This window comes from Drosophila subobscura, chromosome U (assembly GCF_008121235.1).
Source record: "Drosophila subobscura isolate 14011-0131.10 chromosome U, UCBerk_Dsub_1.0, whole genome shotgun sequence".
NCBI lineage: Eukaryota > Metazoa > Arthropoda > Insecta > Diptera > Drosophilidae > Drosophila > Drosophila subobscura.
The window spans coordinates 22,105,785-22,120,413 of NC_048534.1; the positions used below are offsets into that span (position 1 = coordinate 22,105,785).

Genomic DNA, 14,629 nt, shown 5'->3' on the forward strand with positions numbered 1-14,629 from the left:
ATCGGAGCAGAAATTCTCTATGGAATCGCATTTTTGTGTAGTTTTCATCGACGGGACGGGGTCCTGTGAAATATGCTACGCAATGAAATTTTCCTCCTTCCTGGATTCCATGACAACCAAAACACACATATGAGATGGATGGATATGGATGGATGGATGGATGGTCTTTGTTATTTTGTAATGGAGATGATGTGGGAAAGAGAGAGAACACGTAGGGAGAGAGCAAGGAAAAAGAGGGGTGGTAGCGAGAGAGAGAGAGAGCGGGGAGCATGTGTGGCAAAAAGGTGAAACGATTGAGCACCCTGGGAGATTTTTTAATCAAATAATTACTGTAATTAGATGCAAGGCAAAATGTCAAAAAGGAATTGCACACAAAAAATTCCCAGGCGGTAAGGGAAGCCAGGACCTACGCGCTGAGAATTTACAATTCAGCAAAAGGAATACGAGTACTCGATGTGGAACAATCAAAAGAATGTTTTATGTTCATTTTGTAAGAGTTGGCTGTACAAAAAGCAGGAGCAAACACATATTATATGGAGCAAAATTCTACTGGGGTTTCAAAGGTCGCGAAATAATGTTCTCAAAATTCGGATACTTATTAAACAGAATCTGTAATAAATTTAAGCAGCACAATCGAGAAGAGGTTTGAAAATATACCAATTAATAATGGGATTTTAGCAATTCAATTGCATTAGTCGCTAACGAAAGATTTAAATAAGATTTCATGCCTTTTTTTAGTCAGTGTCTCTTCTTCCTATAATTTATATTTTATCCCGACAAAGGCAAACTTTTATGAATAAAAACAAAATATGTTTAAAGGTAAAAGAATCACACACTATCCCGAAACTTTTTTTTTGACTGCAAAAACTAAAACTAAAAACTAAATAAATATCTTCATGTGGAAGATACTGTTGAACTCATAACTTCATCAGCATTTAACAAATCCTTTAAAAATACTAAATTGCAAACCCTGAGACATTTTTCTTACATTTGCTGAGACTCAAAACTTTCCAGATTTCTGCAGTCAGAGGATTCCATTTAATAATGACAACTTTTGCCAGAGATCTTTCATAAAAACAGCTCAAGAAATCAACTTTTTGCATTTTGCACACCTCAAGTGTCTGCAACAATAAGGCAGAGAGCAAACTGGAGATGGAGAGGGAGAGGGAGAGGAAGAGAACAGGTAAACTTAGTTGCGGGAGAGGTGTGGTAAAGTGTGGCAAGGGGTTTTACTGAAAGACTGGAGGCGGTCGAAGGAGAGAAGGAGGTGAGACAAGGCATTCATTACAGCAATTGAAATGGACAAAAGCCAAAGATTCCAGGCAGGCAAAAAAGACGATGATGACGATGACAACGGATTGTGCAAGCAGTAGAAAGTTGAAAAAGGTATAATAAAATGTTTGCATATAAAATATTAAATAAAAGACGCAATGAAGGAGTGTACAGCACTGGAGGGATACAGATACAGCGCAGAGAGGGGTGCCTGGGGTGTGGGGTGTCTCTCGCTCTCTCTCTACATAGAACGCAACGAAATGAGCGAGCAGCAACAACAAAATGACGGCCGGCCAGGTGAGTGCCAGGTGAGGCTGAGGCCCAAGCACAGGCCCAGGAACCAAGGCAAAATGCTCAACGGATAAGTAAATAAAAGTGAAGAACCCCAACCACCAGCAACTGTAACTATGTAAATGCCACTGCGTGTGCCAGCAACTTCATGATGAGCAAACGAGTGCCGTTCGTGGGCGTATCAAACAGGCTGGGGAAATGCGTCTGCGCTGCTCTAGCAGCCATATTTTCAGTGTATGTATGGCCAATCCGGGTGGGTGTGGCCACACACACACTGAACCGGTTCGGCCGGTGCCGCATGGGACTTGATTAGCCCCGACATTTTGTAACTGTTACTCGCTCGCTCTCTCTCTCTCCGTCTCTCTTTGGCCGCTCTCTCTTGCGCCCGAAAACGCAACAGGCAAACCACCCGCACAGCTGGCCGACTCGCTCGCACTTGTAGAGTTGCAATGGCGAGGGGGAAAGTACCGTAATGCATTGGAATTTGCATACCCCACTCGAAAATTGAACTTTACATTAGAGACGGCAGCCATAAACCGGCTTTTACTTTCGTTTTCGCAGCAAAAACAACAATTAGCAACAATTTGTGTTAATCTACGTAAACGCTTTTGTGACAGCTGTAAATTCTGTGTAAATTTCTGTGAGGACTGTCAAATTAATTCGCCATGGCCACCGCCACCAACCTCACCGCTCACTCGAGTCCATCGGAACTCACTTGAGTGCTCAGAATATTGGAAAAGCGCACAGTTTCCAAGTGTTTCATTAATTTCGCACCAGTGCACTGCAATTGTTTGTGGATTTTATATGTTTTTGGTGGTGTGGCACACGCGCTTCCTTTATCTGTCTATCTGCCTCTCTGCGTCTGCCTCTGCTCTGCTGTCAAAAGTTGCACAAAGGCCTCCTCAAAGATAACCTTATGGAAAAAAGGTTGCCAAAAAATGTAATGAAATTGTACGCTATTTATTTGAGTTCCTTCGCCCGTTATGAATTAAGTGTCCTCCTGCAACCACACACACATACACACAATGCAGACATATGTACATACATATGTGCGAGTATGTGTATTTTATTCGCCTTTGTAGTTGCAAATCTCTTTGTGTGGGGTTCGCTTTTGAGGGGAAATGCAACCTAAAAATAACCAAAAAGTGGAAACAAAAGAGAGTTGGGGATAGTGAAGAAAGGTGTCCCTGCTGTCTATTTTCATTTAAACTTAAAACTACATGAAAATAATCCCGTTTGCTTTGTTACATTCAAATCTAATGATGGCGCGAAAGATGTCCAGCAATGAAGAAGAAGCATGCCAATCAGAGCATGACGTTTCTGTGTCCTGCGGTCACACTAAGCTTTTGGGATATTTGGCACCCTGCTCATCTCTATTTTGAACAGTGGGCCTGGAAAATGTTGCAATTTCTGCTTTAAACTCCTAAAAATTGTTACCCCACAAGGCATTGCTAGATTCCCTACCACAAGTAACTCCAACCGGTAGAACAATTATTTCTCTTAGCAATTTCAAGTCATTTCTGAAGCTGAACAATGGACCTTGGCAGGCGGCGCAGGCCATCGAACAGCATCACAAGCATCTGGCTAAGGACTTTGATCCTGGGCACTGTGCTCTGTCACTTTCGTTATTTAAGCATTGAAAGATGGGAACTTAATTCCAAGGAAGTGATCGAAGGTGGACAGTTGTGGCGTTGTGTCACCGCGCTATTTGTGTATCCCGTCAGGCGCAGTCCAACCGAATATTTGTATTTAGTGATCATCACAGCCATCCTGGCGAATGTCGCCAGACTGCTGTTTAAGGACAAGTACCTAACGGACATAATGCAGGTGTCCCTTGCCTTTAGCGGGAAAATTGTGAGCCAGAAATCAACTTTGAGGCATTGGATATATATTCTACTGTAAGTGGAGGATAATCCTCTTTTTTGAAGCTCCCGAGAATTTTTAATTGCCTTTATCATTTCGAAAGTCTACAATTTCCTCAAATTGCAATACCCTGTAGAGTTTGGAGGGATGCAATTGTTGAAAACACCTACAATTCTGTAAGTTTTCAGCCTTTCTTATGTCCTTTCTCTATCTCCATCTCGCTCCCCGACAGGGCCAGACACACAAACTATAGTGAATTTGGCTTCCCACCGGGTATTCAATCACCGTTTCCCCATCGCCCATGCATTTATTACTTGTCTTGCATATTGTAGCCTCACTTGAGTTGTTAAAGTTAGTTTTGAAAGAGTACTTTGTGCGCGCCACATATTGGTATTTTTGTTCCACACGGTCGTACTATATTATCGCGAAATTTGACATTCTCTACAAATAAATGGTAGGGAACTATCGGCGTTTGCTTTTTAAAATATTCAAGCTAATGCTTAAACGAAACAAGTCAACAATTATGTTTATTCTGAAATATTTAAATGTTTTTCCCGCTGCATATTTGACATTCACTGCGCATTATATATATATATATTTATATATCGGGTCTAAGCGGGTTAAGTTTTTCCTTGATATATCGGTATATATATTTTTTAGTATATTTCTGAGGGTCGGCGGTACATCTTATCGATAAATCGCTTCAAGCAGGGTGACCGTTTACGGTATATTTTATACTTTTCGGTATATTTTGAAGATGCAATGATATATTTTGGTATATTTCATCGATAATTTCGAGGTCACACTGAACTAAAGACACGTAAAGACATACCAAATTTCACAAAATTCTTCAAACATATTCATTTTCATATGAAAAACATTATTAAAATCAACTAATATCAAAAGTACATCACAATGGACGCTGGCCAATGGTACCGGTCGCTGCCTCGCTTCACCCGCTACTGGCTGACGGCGACGGTGGTGCTCAGCCTGCTCTGCCGCTTTGAGCTGCTGTCCATATCGGCTCTGTATCTGGACCGATCACAGATCTTTGGCAGCCTGCAACTGTGGCGATGCGTCACCTCGCTGTTTGTGTTCCCCATCACACCGAACACGGCCTTCCACTTCCTCATCAACTGCTACTTCATTGTGCAGTACAGCACCAGGCTGGAGAAGGATCAGTACTCGCGCAGTCCCTCCGACTACCTGTATCTGCTGATCGTGACAGCGGTGCTGGCCAACATCGGAGGACTGCTGTTTCAGGTCAACTTCCTCATGGACATGATGGTGATGGCGGTCACCTACATCTGGTGTCAGCTAAACAAAGATGTGACAGTCAGCTTCTGGTTCGGCAGTCGCTTCAAGGCCATCTACTTGCCCTGGGTGCTGGCTGCCTTTGAGTTTATCTTCAAGTTGTAAGTGCACAGCATCTTTATCTGCAGTCTTGGTATTCTGTAACCTATTTATTTGCTTATCTTTGCAGCTCTCTGGCCTCGCTGTTGGGCATTTTCAATGGCCATGTTTACTTTTTCCTCAAATTCCAATATTCCCAGGAGCTGGGCGGCAATGCGCTACTCGAGACGCCACAGTTCCTGTAAGTAAAAGCAGGATAAACAATATATTTCTCATTAATTGTTGGTTTTTTCTTGCAGCAAGCGCCTGGTACCTGACACTTCTGGTGGTTTTGGTGGCTTTGGCGTACCACCGGAGAGCAGAGCGCCTCCACGCGCACCCGAAAATCCCTGGGGCAGAGGCATGACCCTGGGTACCGACTAGGCACACACACCCAAAACACACACACACCATATATGGATCCCATTTTTGGTTAGCATTTTTGTAACAAAAACCTGATCTTTTTTCAATCAACGCTCGATTCTACGGCCGCAACAGCAGCAGCAGCAATAAGTAAAAATATTGTTAAGTGGGGAGGAGGATGATTAATTGTGCATAAAAAATGAAATTAAATACATAGATATATTGCATTTAAATATATCTATCCATTAAACAAAAAAAATTAAAAGCAATTGTCTTTTTGTTACATTTAAATTTATTTCGGTTTAAAATTTCTATGCTAAAAATTGTACAGCGACACGCAATTGTTCAACAATATATTTTTTTTGTTTTTCTTTTTATTATAATATTAATATTCTTAACTCTAAACTCTGTTTGCTCTGTTCGGGTGGAGGGAGAGAAGAGTTGCTTGTTTTTGTTGTTCTTAATTTTAATATTTTTTTCTCTTTTTTTGTTAAGGGGCTTTTATCTCCATTTTTCGTTTTGGTCTAAAAGTTAAAACATTTTCTTATGACAAAAATCGACCCATAAAATACAACTTTATAGCTAGCATTTGTTTTTGTTGTTTTTTTCAAAAAGCTGCGTCCCAACCACTTCTAAATGGAACTACGGGGCGCGGGGGCAGGGTCTGTTTATACATTTGTATATATTTATATTTATTATGCATTATACAGGGGCAGGGAGGGGGCATTTTTTGCATTCCGAAATTCTGATAATGATATTTTCACAATTATTTACATTTCGTGGCAGGGTCAGGGGGATCGTCGCGTGGCTTTAGGCTCTATAATCTCATATTAAGTTAATAATTATCTTCTTTCAAGTTATATTTTTTGAACATTAAAACAAATTTATACTTTTCAATTCTTAATTGCTGCCGCTGTTGTGGGTAACTTTTTGCGTGTAATTTCGATCATAAACTTAGACAACTAAACTAAAATGATATTATGCTAGGCAAAAGTAAAGATGTTATAGCTGGGCGCTGGGTTGATGAATGAATGAATCGTAGACTCTATATACAATCTATACAAAATACAAGTTAAGGATCTGTTCTCCGCAGAGAGTAGGAAAGTACCCGGCAAAAGGGGGATTAGACGTCAATGGCAATGGGCCCTATGTACAGTAGAGAGAGAGAGAGAGGGGGTGAGAAAGGGTGGCAGAGGTTTAAAATATATTTATAAGCGAAAAGAGATAAACCTTTAACTATATTAATGTTTAGAACGAATGGGTTTTTGGGGGGTTTATCTAAAAATGATTTTGGCCATTAAAAACTTGTTTTGTTTTCTTCATCTTTTTGCTTTCCGTTTCCAAGTTAAGAAAATTGTGTATAAGTTAATCTTGCACTTTGCCCCAAAAGACACGAGATAGTCCGAGAGACACATCTCGACATTGAGACTAAGGACTGAATAGAAACTAAACCTAATTCAAACCGATTCCGACCGCTGCTGTGCGTTCTCTCCAACTCCGTTTAACAATGATTTAACAGGCAGAGGCTCCAACTGCTGCCTTGCTCTACAGTGTGCTGGCCAGTGGCTGCTCCATTGGCTGCTGCTGCGGCTGCTTCGTCTTTAGCTGCGAAACGATTGCTGCCTTCAGGGATGTCTCTGGGGATATGTTGCTGGTGCTCTCAATCTCAATGGGCTGCTCTAGATCCATGTCCACATACTCGATGGCGCTGTCATCCTCCGGATGCAGTTCAATGACTGCAACAAGGAAAAACACAAACAAAAGAATGTTTAAAATGTCTAGGATTTAGGGGAGAGAGCAACCCAAGTTAAGGGCCTTCATTCGTTACACCCAACTCACTGCGATTGTTGAGCTCCAGCGTGTCGTGTTCGTGTTCCGTTTCCACTTCCACTGCCACCACATCATCCTCCTCCACATCCACATCCTCGATAATGACATCATCATCGAGACTCTGCTTGGAAGAACCCGTTGTATTCACCGTCTTGGTGGCCGCCTGATCCAGCTCCATCTCCCAGTCGGTGGCATTCAGCAGCACAAGTGGCCCCGATTTCACTTTCGTCTCCGTCGTCGTCGTCGTCGTCGTCCCATTGTCCGCCACAATGATAGGCATATTTATGATATCGATGGGCGTGTCCTCTGTAATCATTTGATTCGGTTTGGGTTTCGAGGAGCTGCTGCCACCGCCGCTGCTGCTGTGGCTGCCCGTGAGAAGATTCGGCGAGACTGAGGCCGCCGTTGGCGAGACTACCGAAGCCGAGGTGGAGGCACCAATCACCAGAACATTCGGCTTGGGCTTGGTGCTCAGCGTCACGGCACGCATTCCGCTCGCCGCACTGGCCGGCAGGAATACGAGATTGTTTTTACCCCCAGCACCAGTGGAAAATGTCAGTGTGGTGGGCTTTGTCGTGAGCTTGGCACTGCTCGCGGCTGTTCCCGTGCCGCTGCTGACGGTTAACGTGTTGGTGCTGCTGCTGGTCATCCCACTGGACATCACTTGCGTCGGCGCTGGCAGTATCTGCATCTTCTGTATGCTGATCCGCTGATGCGGTGAGCTCGGCGCATGCGGCATACCCCCCGTGGGCGAGAGCGACGCCGTGGCCACTGTCGTTGTCGTTCCGCTGCCACCCGTCACATTGTTCAGCTTGTGGATTATGCTGCCCGCGGGCAGCTTGCCCGGCTGCAGGAACACCTTGCCATTGGGCGAACAGATCTTGATGTTGCGCAGCGCGCTGCTGTGCACCTGCTTGATGTTCAGGGCACTGCCCGTCCCTGTGCCGCTCGTCAGCTTAATGTTTCCCAGTATCTGTGGAGCGCCAGTGTTGGCGGAGCTGCCACCGCCCGTGCCCGCCGCCTTGAGTGTCACACTGCCCGGCGGCAGCTGTTGCGGCTGAGATGTGGCCTTGGCCCGAAAGATGGGCGTGCCCGTGGCCGTCGGCGTTGCCAGCGGCGTGATCAGTGTGTTGTTCAGGCTGCTGGCTGGTATATTCTTGATAATATTCACCGTGGAGGCGCTGCTCAGGGGCGTCACTGTCCCCCGCGGCTGCTCCTTGAGATTGCTGGACATGGCCTGCGGCGAGGATGGCGTGGACACCGTCGTATCCGTCGTGTACGGCAGCAGCCGCACCGCCGAACTGGGCAAGCTCTTGGGCTTGGCCTCAAGCTGTGTGCCGTCCAGGAAATTTATCTTCTTCGGCGTCAGCTTGGTGCCGGGTGGGAGTATGGTGGTGGTGGTGCTGCTGCTGCCTCCCCCTGTGGGGTTAACCAATCCCAGAGCTGGTCGCAGCTTGGCGCCCATGGGCGGTGCCGGTATCTGCTGCACGCTAATGATTTGCGGCGCCAAAGGCAGATTTGCCGTCGAGATGGGCATGGGTATGGGTGCGGGCGTCATGGGCAATGTGGACGCCGCTGCTGGCTCCTCCATAATGAACTTCTTGACGGGCGTGGAGAGCTGTCCGGAGCCGCTGTGGCTCTGCATTTGCACCTGAACGGGCATCACACTCGCCTGCAGTTTCTCTTTAAAGACAATTGGCGAGTTGGCAAAGCCCCGACTGGTCACCCCTGGCGTTGTGGGCGAACCCATCTCTGCTGCTGCCGCTGCTGTCGGGCCATAGACCACCCTCGTGGCTGGCAGCGGCTTCAGTTTGTTCAGGAAGCCCGTGGGTGGCGACACCGTCACCGTTTGCGTTGGCGTCTGCGTTGGTGCTGGCGCTGGTATCGCTGTGCTGGCACTCACCGACTTGAGTGCCTCGTCCAGGATGTATTCCACATGTGGCTCCACCACCGAATGATTGGCTATCGGTACGGCCTCCGGTACGGGCAATAATACTTTTTGTTGCTGCTGCTGCTGCTGTTGATGGTGCTGCTGCGTCTTCTGTTGCTGCTGCTGCTGCAATTGCTTCTGTGCCCGTCTACCGCTCTTGGCCGGTGCTGCCACTCGCTTCGCAGAGTCTGCGGCAGCTGCCGCTGCTGCCGCCCTGCCCGCCGCTATGGCACCAGGATAGGGCCCCAAACTGTTGGCCAAATTCCGCTTGCTGGCCAGCCGCTGCTTATGCTTCTGCTGCTGCTGGTAGAAGAAGCGCTGCTGCTGCGTCCTTGGACTGGGTCGCGGCTCCACTGGCACCATTTCACCATCCTCTGGGCCACTCTGTTGTAGGGGCAGCTGGCCCAGCAGCTGCATATGTTGCTGCTGCTGGTGGTGCAGATGATCCAGCTTGTCGTGCTGCTGCTGCTGCTGTTGCATGTGTCGCTTCTTGTTGGGCTTGGCATCGATGCCCTCGTTCTCCTTGCGCTTTTGTATGGCCTTCTTTACCTCGTTGGGGACATCGGGTACTTTGAACTGCGGGAGGGGGATAAATGTTAAAGTTTAGTCTATGGATATAGAAAGTGTTTCCAATTCAAGCAAAATAATATTAAAAATTAAATCTTTTCTCAAAAATCATTCATAATGCAATTACGAGAATGCCCCATACGAGTTTGTAGCATTAATAGAGACATTTCTGGATCTCCAGGAGGATTTATCATCATCTAATTCATTTTTGTATATTAAAAAGAATAAAATTCAGCGAGCTGTTAAATCTCCCGCCACAGCTGTCCAATAATTTCATTAATTATTCCAAATTTACCAGCAAAATAACCCATAGAAAATCATACATAAAATATAACACCCAAAACAATTATAGGAATATTAAAAGATTCATTCAAAAAACGATTTAAATGAATGAAAATGCCAAAAACTGTTACATTTCCAGCCGTGCACATAACATAACGGCTGACTGTTAACAGTGGCATGCACAGGAATAACCATTCACAGTGGCGGGCTAACATTTGACTGTTAACAGCAGTTAAATGTTTAACAGCTGCTATCACATTAACATTAACTACAAATTTAATAACATTTCTAGCAATAAACAAATCACAAATAACAACAAATAAAAGAAAAAAGTCAAAAAAGAAACGCTAACAATTTCTGCTTCTTCGTGGCGCAATGCGGGCGCTCCAAAGTAATAAAAAAGCCAAAAACTCGAAAGCAAAACATTCCAATTGGACATGAAGATATCTCCACTTAAAACCCGACTACCCATCATGATGGAAAATCATGATAGAAACCAAGAGATAATTTCAAGGGTTATGCTGCTAAAGGAGACGCCACACGTGACCTCAGCGCCCAGCAACCAAGACGCGGATTAAGCGACGACGACACATGCCAGCGGCCGCGGCCCAGGCAGACTGTACTTTCACTGCCCCCGCGCGCGCACACAAGCAGCAAGCAGAAGCAGAACCAAATCACGTATGCACATACAATATATCATCGGGCAGGCGCCCCCATCGGTGGCTAGGGGGATTATATAATGCTCTCGCTCTCACCGGCTCATCCATGATCACTAGCGTCGGCTCCTGGGCCCTGTTCCGGCCATGCTTGAGGGCCATCAGGTTGGCCTGATCGATGAGCGCATCGGCATAGTGGGCACCCGTTTCGGCGGGCGGCAACAGTTTCGCATTCTCCAGGCACGCCTTCGCCGCCAGATCGTTGGCCACAATGCTGAGCGCCGTTTGGGGACTGATGCGCGGCAGCAGCGGATACGGACGACGGCCTTCTCGGGACCATTCCTGCCAAGTGTTCGGACCGCAGACACTGCGAGATACACACACGCACACGGTAGTGACACGAAACGAAACGAAACGAGGTTGAGATTGATATTAATTTAGCACTGGGGTTTGTTCCGCCACTCAACTTACTTTTCGGCTATGGTGCAGAGTTGTTCATCGTTGACAGCGCGCCGCACCTCCGCCCGATGACGCTCCGGGGTTATGTGAAACAGTTGGCGCAGTTCCTCCAGCATTTTGCCCTTTGGTTCGCTCAGCGAGCCTTGCGCGCGAAAAACGCTTATTATATGCGAATAGGATTCAAGCTCTAAGCGAATAAAAGGCAAGAGAACACATTAGAGTATATGCACTGGGCCTCTGGCTAGATATCTGGCCGTATTTGGGCATGCTGCGAGCGTCGCTTGCTCCTGGATGTGGCGATTCGCCCTCTGCTGCTGCCTTCCACACTTACCAAGTCGACGCAGCATGCCTCGGCATTCGTCCCGCGACATTTCCAACGTTTGTGGCCACATTGTGCAAGTTGTTTTGCACACCGTATGCTTAATGCACTCCAAGCCGTTGGATATCAGTGTAAATCCGTGGGTTTTCTCAAAGGGTTTTCGCGAATCTTGTTGCAAAAATTAAAACAAACTCTTCAGGCAGCGTTTCTAACAGTGTGACCGCGGAGTTGTCCATTAAATATGCGGTCTGACCCTCAGAAATATACCGAAATCTACGTTCACACTTTCAAAACATACCGTAAGTATACCGACGCGTAAATCATAATCCTCCATTTTGATATTCTATTTAATATTATTAGGAAGCTTGAACTCTCGGCACTAAAAATATAATTTTATCCGATTAATGAAACAATTGTTCACAAGATTGACTAGATATATTGACTTGTTTTTGTTGGATTGTTGAACAAGTAAGGATCGAACTCAAAAGGTCAACCATAAAACGTTACGTGAGTGGGCAAAGAATGTTACGTAGTTTGACAACTTGTTGCCTGTCAACCGGAAGTATGTTATGTTATGTTCCTTTGTATACCCTGTTTTTATTAACTAATATTAAAATTATGTTTTCCAAGCTTTTCATTTGGTTTATATCGATCTAAATACATTCTCGTATTCCATAATCAGACAATTTCGTTGAGATGGATCTCCAGCACAGATTGACTTGTTTTTGCATTGAATGGCGCCTGAGATTTCTAACATATCCTCAATTCGTGGGTGTTCTTCGCCCTTAGGGTACTAGAATGTTGCTCATTCCGTGTCCATTTGAAAAGTTTCGAAACCCTATATTCTTGAAAATACCTTAAAATTTGAGTTTAACAGTCGGAATTACACTATTATATACCGATACAACGTAATATACATTAAACTCGCTTTCTTAGTTCAAATATCCTGAAAAGTATAAAAATTTCTTAAACCGTCACCGTGGTAGCCCCTTTCAACAGTATATTTTATACTTTTCGGTCTATTTTGACATCGATATTGAGTCGACGGCATATGTACGGTATATATACCGCTGGCACTAACGCTTGCCTCAAACAGAAGTGTATTTGGCCCATAATATTTGCGATTTAAAAATTAATTTTCCAATGAGAACTCAATCGTTTTCCAATGAAAACTCAATCGACAAGCCATAACGATGTTGTTCCGCTCAGCCAAAAACAAATTCGAGACGGTGGATGTGATTCGACGGCTGAAACGTCTGGCCGAAGGCACCCTCTCCTCGTATCGCCGTTTGTTTTTGCTGCTCCTCTGCGTGTGCACAGTTTTCTATATGCTGCCGCCGATCTTTCGTTATATATTTCTAAGTGCACCGGAGCAGAAGGGTAACCAAAAGCCGTCTCATCTGTTGGCTATATAATGGCTAATCGCATTATGTCTTGCAGATCCCCATAGCATGTGCATGGATGACCGTTTGACACCGTACATACTGCAGAACTATGAATTCGATGCCAACATTCGTCACGTGTCGCCAGCGACGCTGCCGGGCGAGCGTGATTTCACGCCCTACATTGGCAACGGCTACATCGGACTGGAGATAGCCCACGATGCGTCGCTGAACATCAAGCACGGGCGGGCCATGCAGCTGCCCATCCGCTTTCAGCCGATTGTGTCCGTGGCACAGCAGGGCGTGGGCGTCGAGAAGGAGGCCACCGTTGTGGAGTATCTGACGGGCATGGTGCATAGGTTTCAGTGCTTCGCAGGGTACTTTGCATCGTACACCTACTACGCACATCGCACGCAGCCGAATGTCCTCGTGCAGGAGCTGCAGATCACCAACACCCGCAACATGATTGAGGACGTGGAGCTGATAATGCCACGCGTTAACCTGCCCAGGCTCTCGCAGCGCACCCTGAAACTGAGTGAGCCAGCTTCCGCGGGCATGGTGTCCTACAACGAGCTGGAGGTGCTGACGGGCATTGTGCAGCCGGTGCCAGAGGATCCCAGTAAATTGATTGTCGTCAGCATTGTGAAGCCACAGCTGGATGCCAAGCTGCAGGTGCGCAAGCGGGGCACCGTCCGCATCGTGTATCCAATAGCTATACACTACTCGAAGCCAGTGACCGAGGCGCAGCTCAAGGCAACCATTGAGGCCAACGAGCAGCAGGCCACGCAGGCCATGATAAAACTCCTGCAGAAACTGGGCTCCAAAGCATCCAACACGGGTGCGGCATACAGCATAAATACCTATCGGCAGGAGCACATTGATGTGTGGGCAGATCTGTGGGCCACGGGCTTCACGATAAGCACATCCAAGGCGGAGCACAGCCTGAACGGTGATCGCATCAATGCCACCATGTATGCGGTGCTCTCGCAGGTGCGTTGCTTCGAGTTCGAGGAAATGGGCACTGCCGTCTCCACGGCCAAAAAGGAAGACATAGCCAAGGCCCTGACCTATGCCGAGGGCTGCTATGATTCCTATCACACGCTGCAGGCGGAGAACCTGTGGCGCGAGATGTCCACGCTGCAGCAGCTCAACTCTCTGGTGTCTTCCTGGATGCTGACGCTGGAAAAGCAGGGCTGCCACAATCTTATACGTGCGGGTGCTTCGGGTGTCATACAGGCCATGGTCTTGAGTTTTGGCAGTTTTCGCTTCAGCAATCAGCACTTGGAGTGCAATATCCATCCGAAATTCCTGCACAGAGACTTCCACTTTCGACGCCTCAACTATGGCAACAAGACGCACGTGAATGTCACCATCATTGTGAAGGAGGACAATAAGGCGATCATCAATGTGGCCCTCGATCGCTCCGATCGCAGTTACTATGCCTGCGATGGCGGCTGTCTGGATGAGCCAGTGCTGCTCACGTAAATATGTTAAAACTTTGAATCCTTCAACTAATTCTAAGTTCTTTTTCTGTTGCAGTCAAAGCCGTCGACACTTCCCAGTTAAACTGACTGAACCTCTAACAGCAATACTATACATAACCGAGGACAAACAGCACATGGAGGAGCTGCATCATGCCATTCATGTCAAAGAAGTGGTTGAGGGTAAGCTCCCCCCCATCTATGACATGGGAAAACCTCTTGTTAATTTCTGTATTCCTCTATAGCTCCTGCCCATGAGCAACATTTGATTGCTTTGCACAAGCACGGCCATCAATTGGGTGGACTGCCCACGCTCTTTTGGGTTTCGGTGTGTGCAATAATTATAGTATTTCATATATTCCTGTGTAAGCTTATAATCAAGGAGTACTGCGAACCAAGCGATAAGTTAAGGTATCGTTATAACAAACCGTGATCCTAGTTGTATATATGTAATATATTTTTTGGGACAGTGTGTGGCATATGCTATAGTAAAAATATAAATAACAAATCCAAAAAGCAACAAAATGTACCAAAAGAAGTTT

At 46.1% G+C, this 14,629-nt stretch overlaps 3 protein-coding genes across 4 annotated transcripts; 2 read left to right on the forward strand and 1 right to left on the reverse strand.

Annotated features, from left to right (window-relative positions):
* The first annotated feature begins 4,231 nt into the window (after nt 1-4,231).
* Nucleotides 4,232-5,370, forward strand: LOC117900512 (derlin-1). Of its 2 annotated transcripts, none has more exons than XM_034810906.1 (3): nt 4,232-4,841; nt 4,910-5,020; nt 5,079-5,370. In XM_034810906.1, the coding sequence occupies exons 1-3, from the start codon at nt 4,342-4,344 to the stop codon at nt 5,200-5,202; spliced, it is 735 nt and encodes a 244-aa protein (XP_034666797.1). In that variant the 5' UTR covers nt 4,232-4,341; the 3' UTR covers nt 5,203-5,370. The 2 variants fall into 2 exon arrangements, with proteins under 2 accessions (XP_034666797.1, XP_034666798.1); XM_034810907.1 differs by having other exon boundaries at nt 4,910-5,024; nt 5,083-5,173.
* A 113-nt stretch (nt 5,371-5,483) lies between these two features.
* On the reverse strand, nt 5,484-11,449 carry LOC117900511 (BRCA2-interacting transcriptional repressor EMSY). Its single transcript, XM_034810905.1, has 5 exons — nt 11,237-11,449; nt 10,918-11,092; nt 10,546-10,813; nt 7,021-9,517; nt 5,484-6,917 (listed from the first exon to the last, which is right to left on the reverse strand). Exons 1-5 carry the CDS (start codon nt 11,295-11,297, stop codon nt 6,727-6,729), a joined length of 3,192 nt encoding a protein of 1,063 aa, XP_034666796.1. The 5' UTR covers nt 11,298-11,449; the 3' UTR covers nt 5,484-6,726.
* Nucleotides 11,450-12,305: 856 nt separating this feature from the next.
* LOC117900379 (uncharacterized protein KIAA2013 homolog) lies at nt 12,306-14,584 on the forward strand. The gene is made up of 4 exons (XM_034810731.1): nt 12,306-12,604; nt 12,665-14,087; nt 14,146-14,270; nt 14,333-14,584. The coding sequence occupies exons 1-4, from the start codon at nt 12,418-12,420 to the stop codon at nt 14,518-14,520; spliced, it is 1,923 nt and encodes a 640-aa protein (XP_034666622.1). The 5' UTR covers nt 12,306-12,417; the 3' UTR covers nt 14,521-14,584.
* Nucleotides 14,585-14,629: the final 45 nt, after the last annotated feature.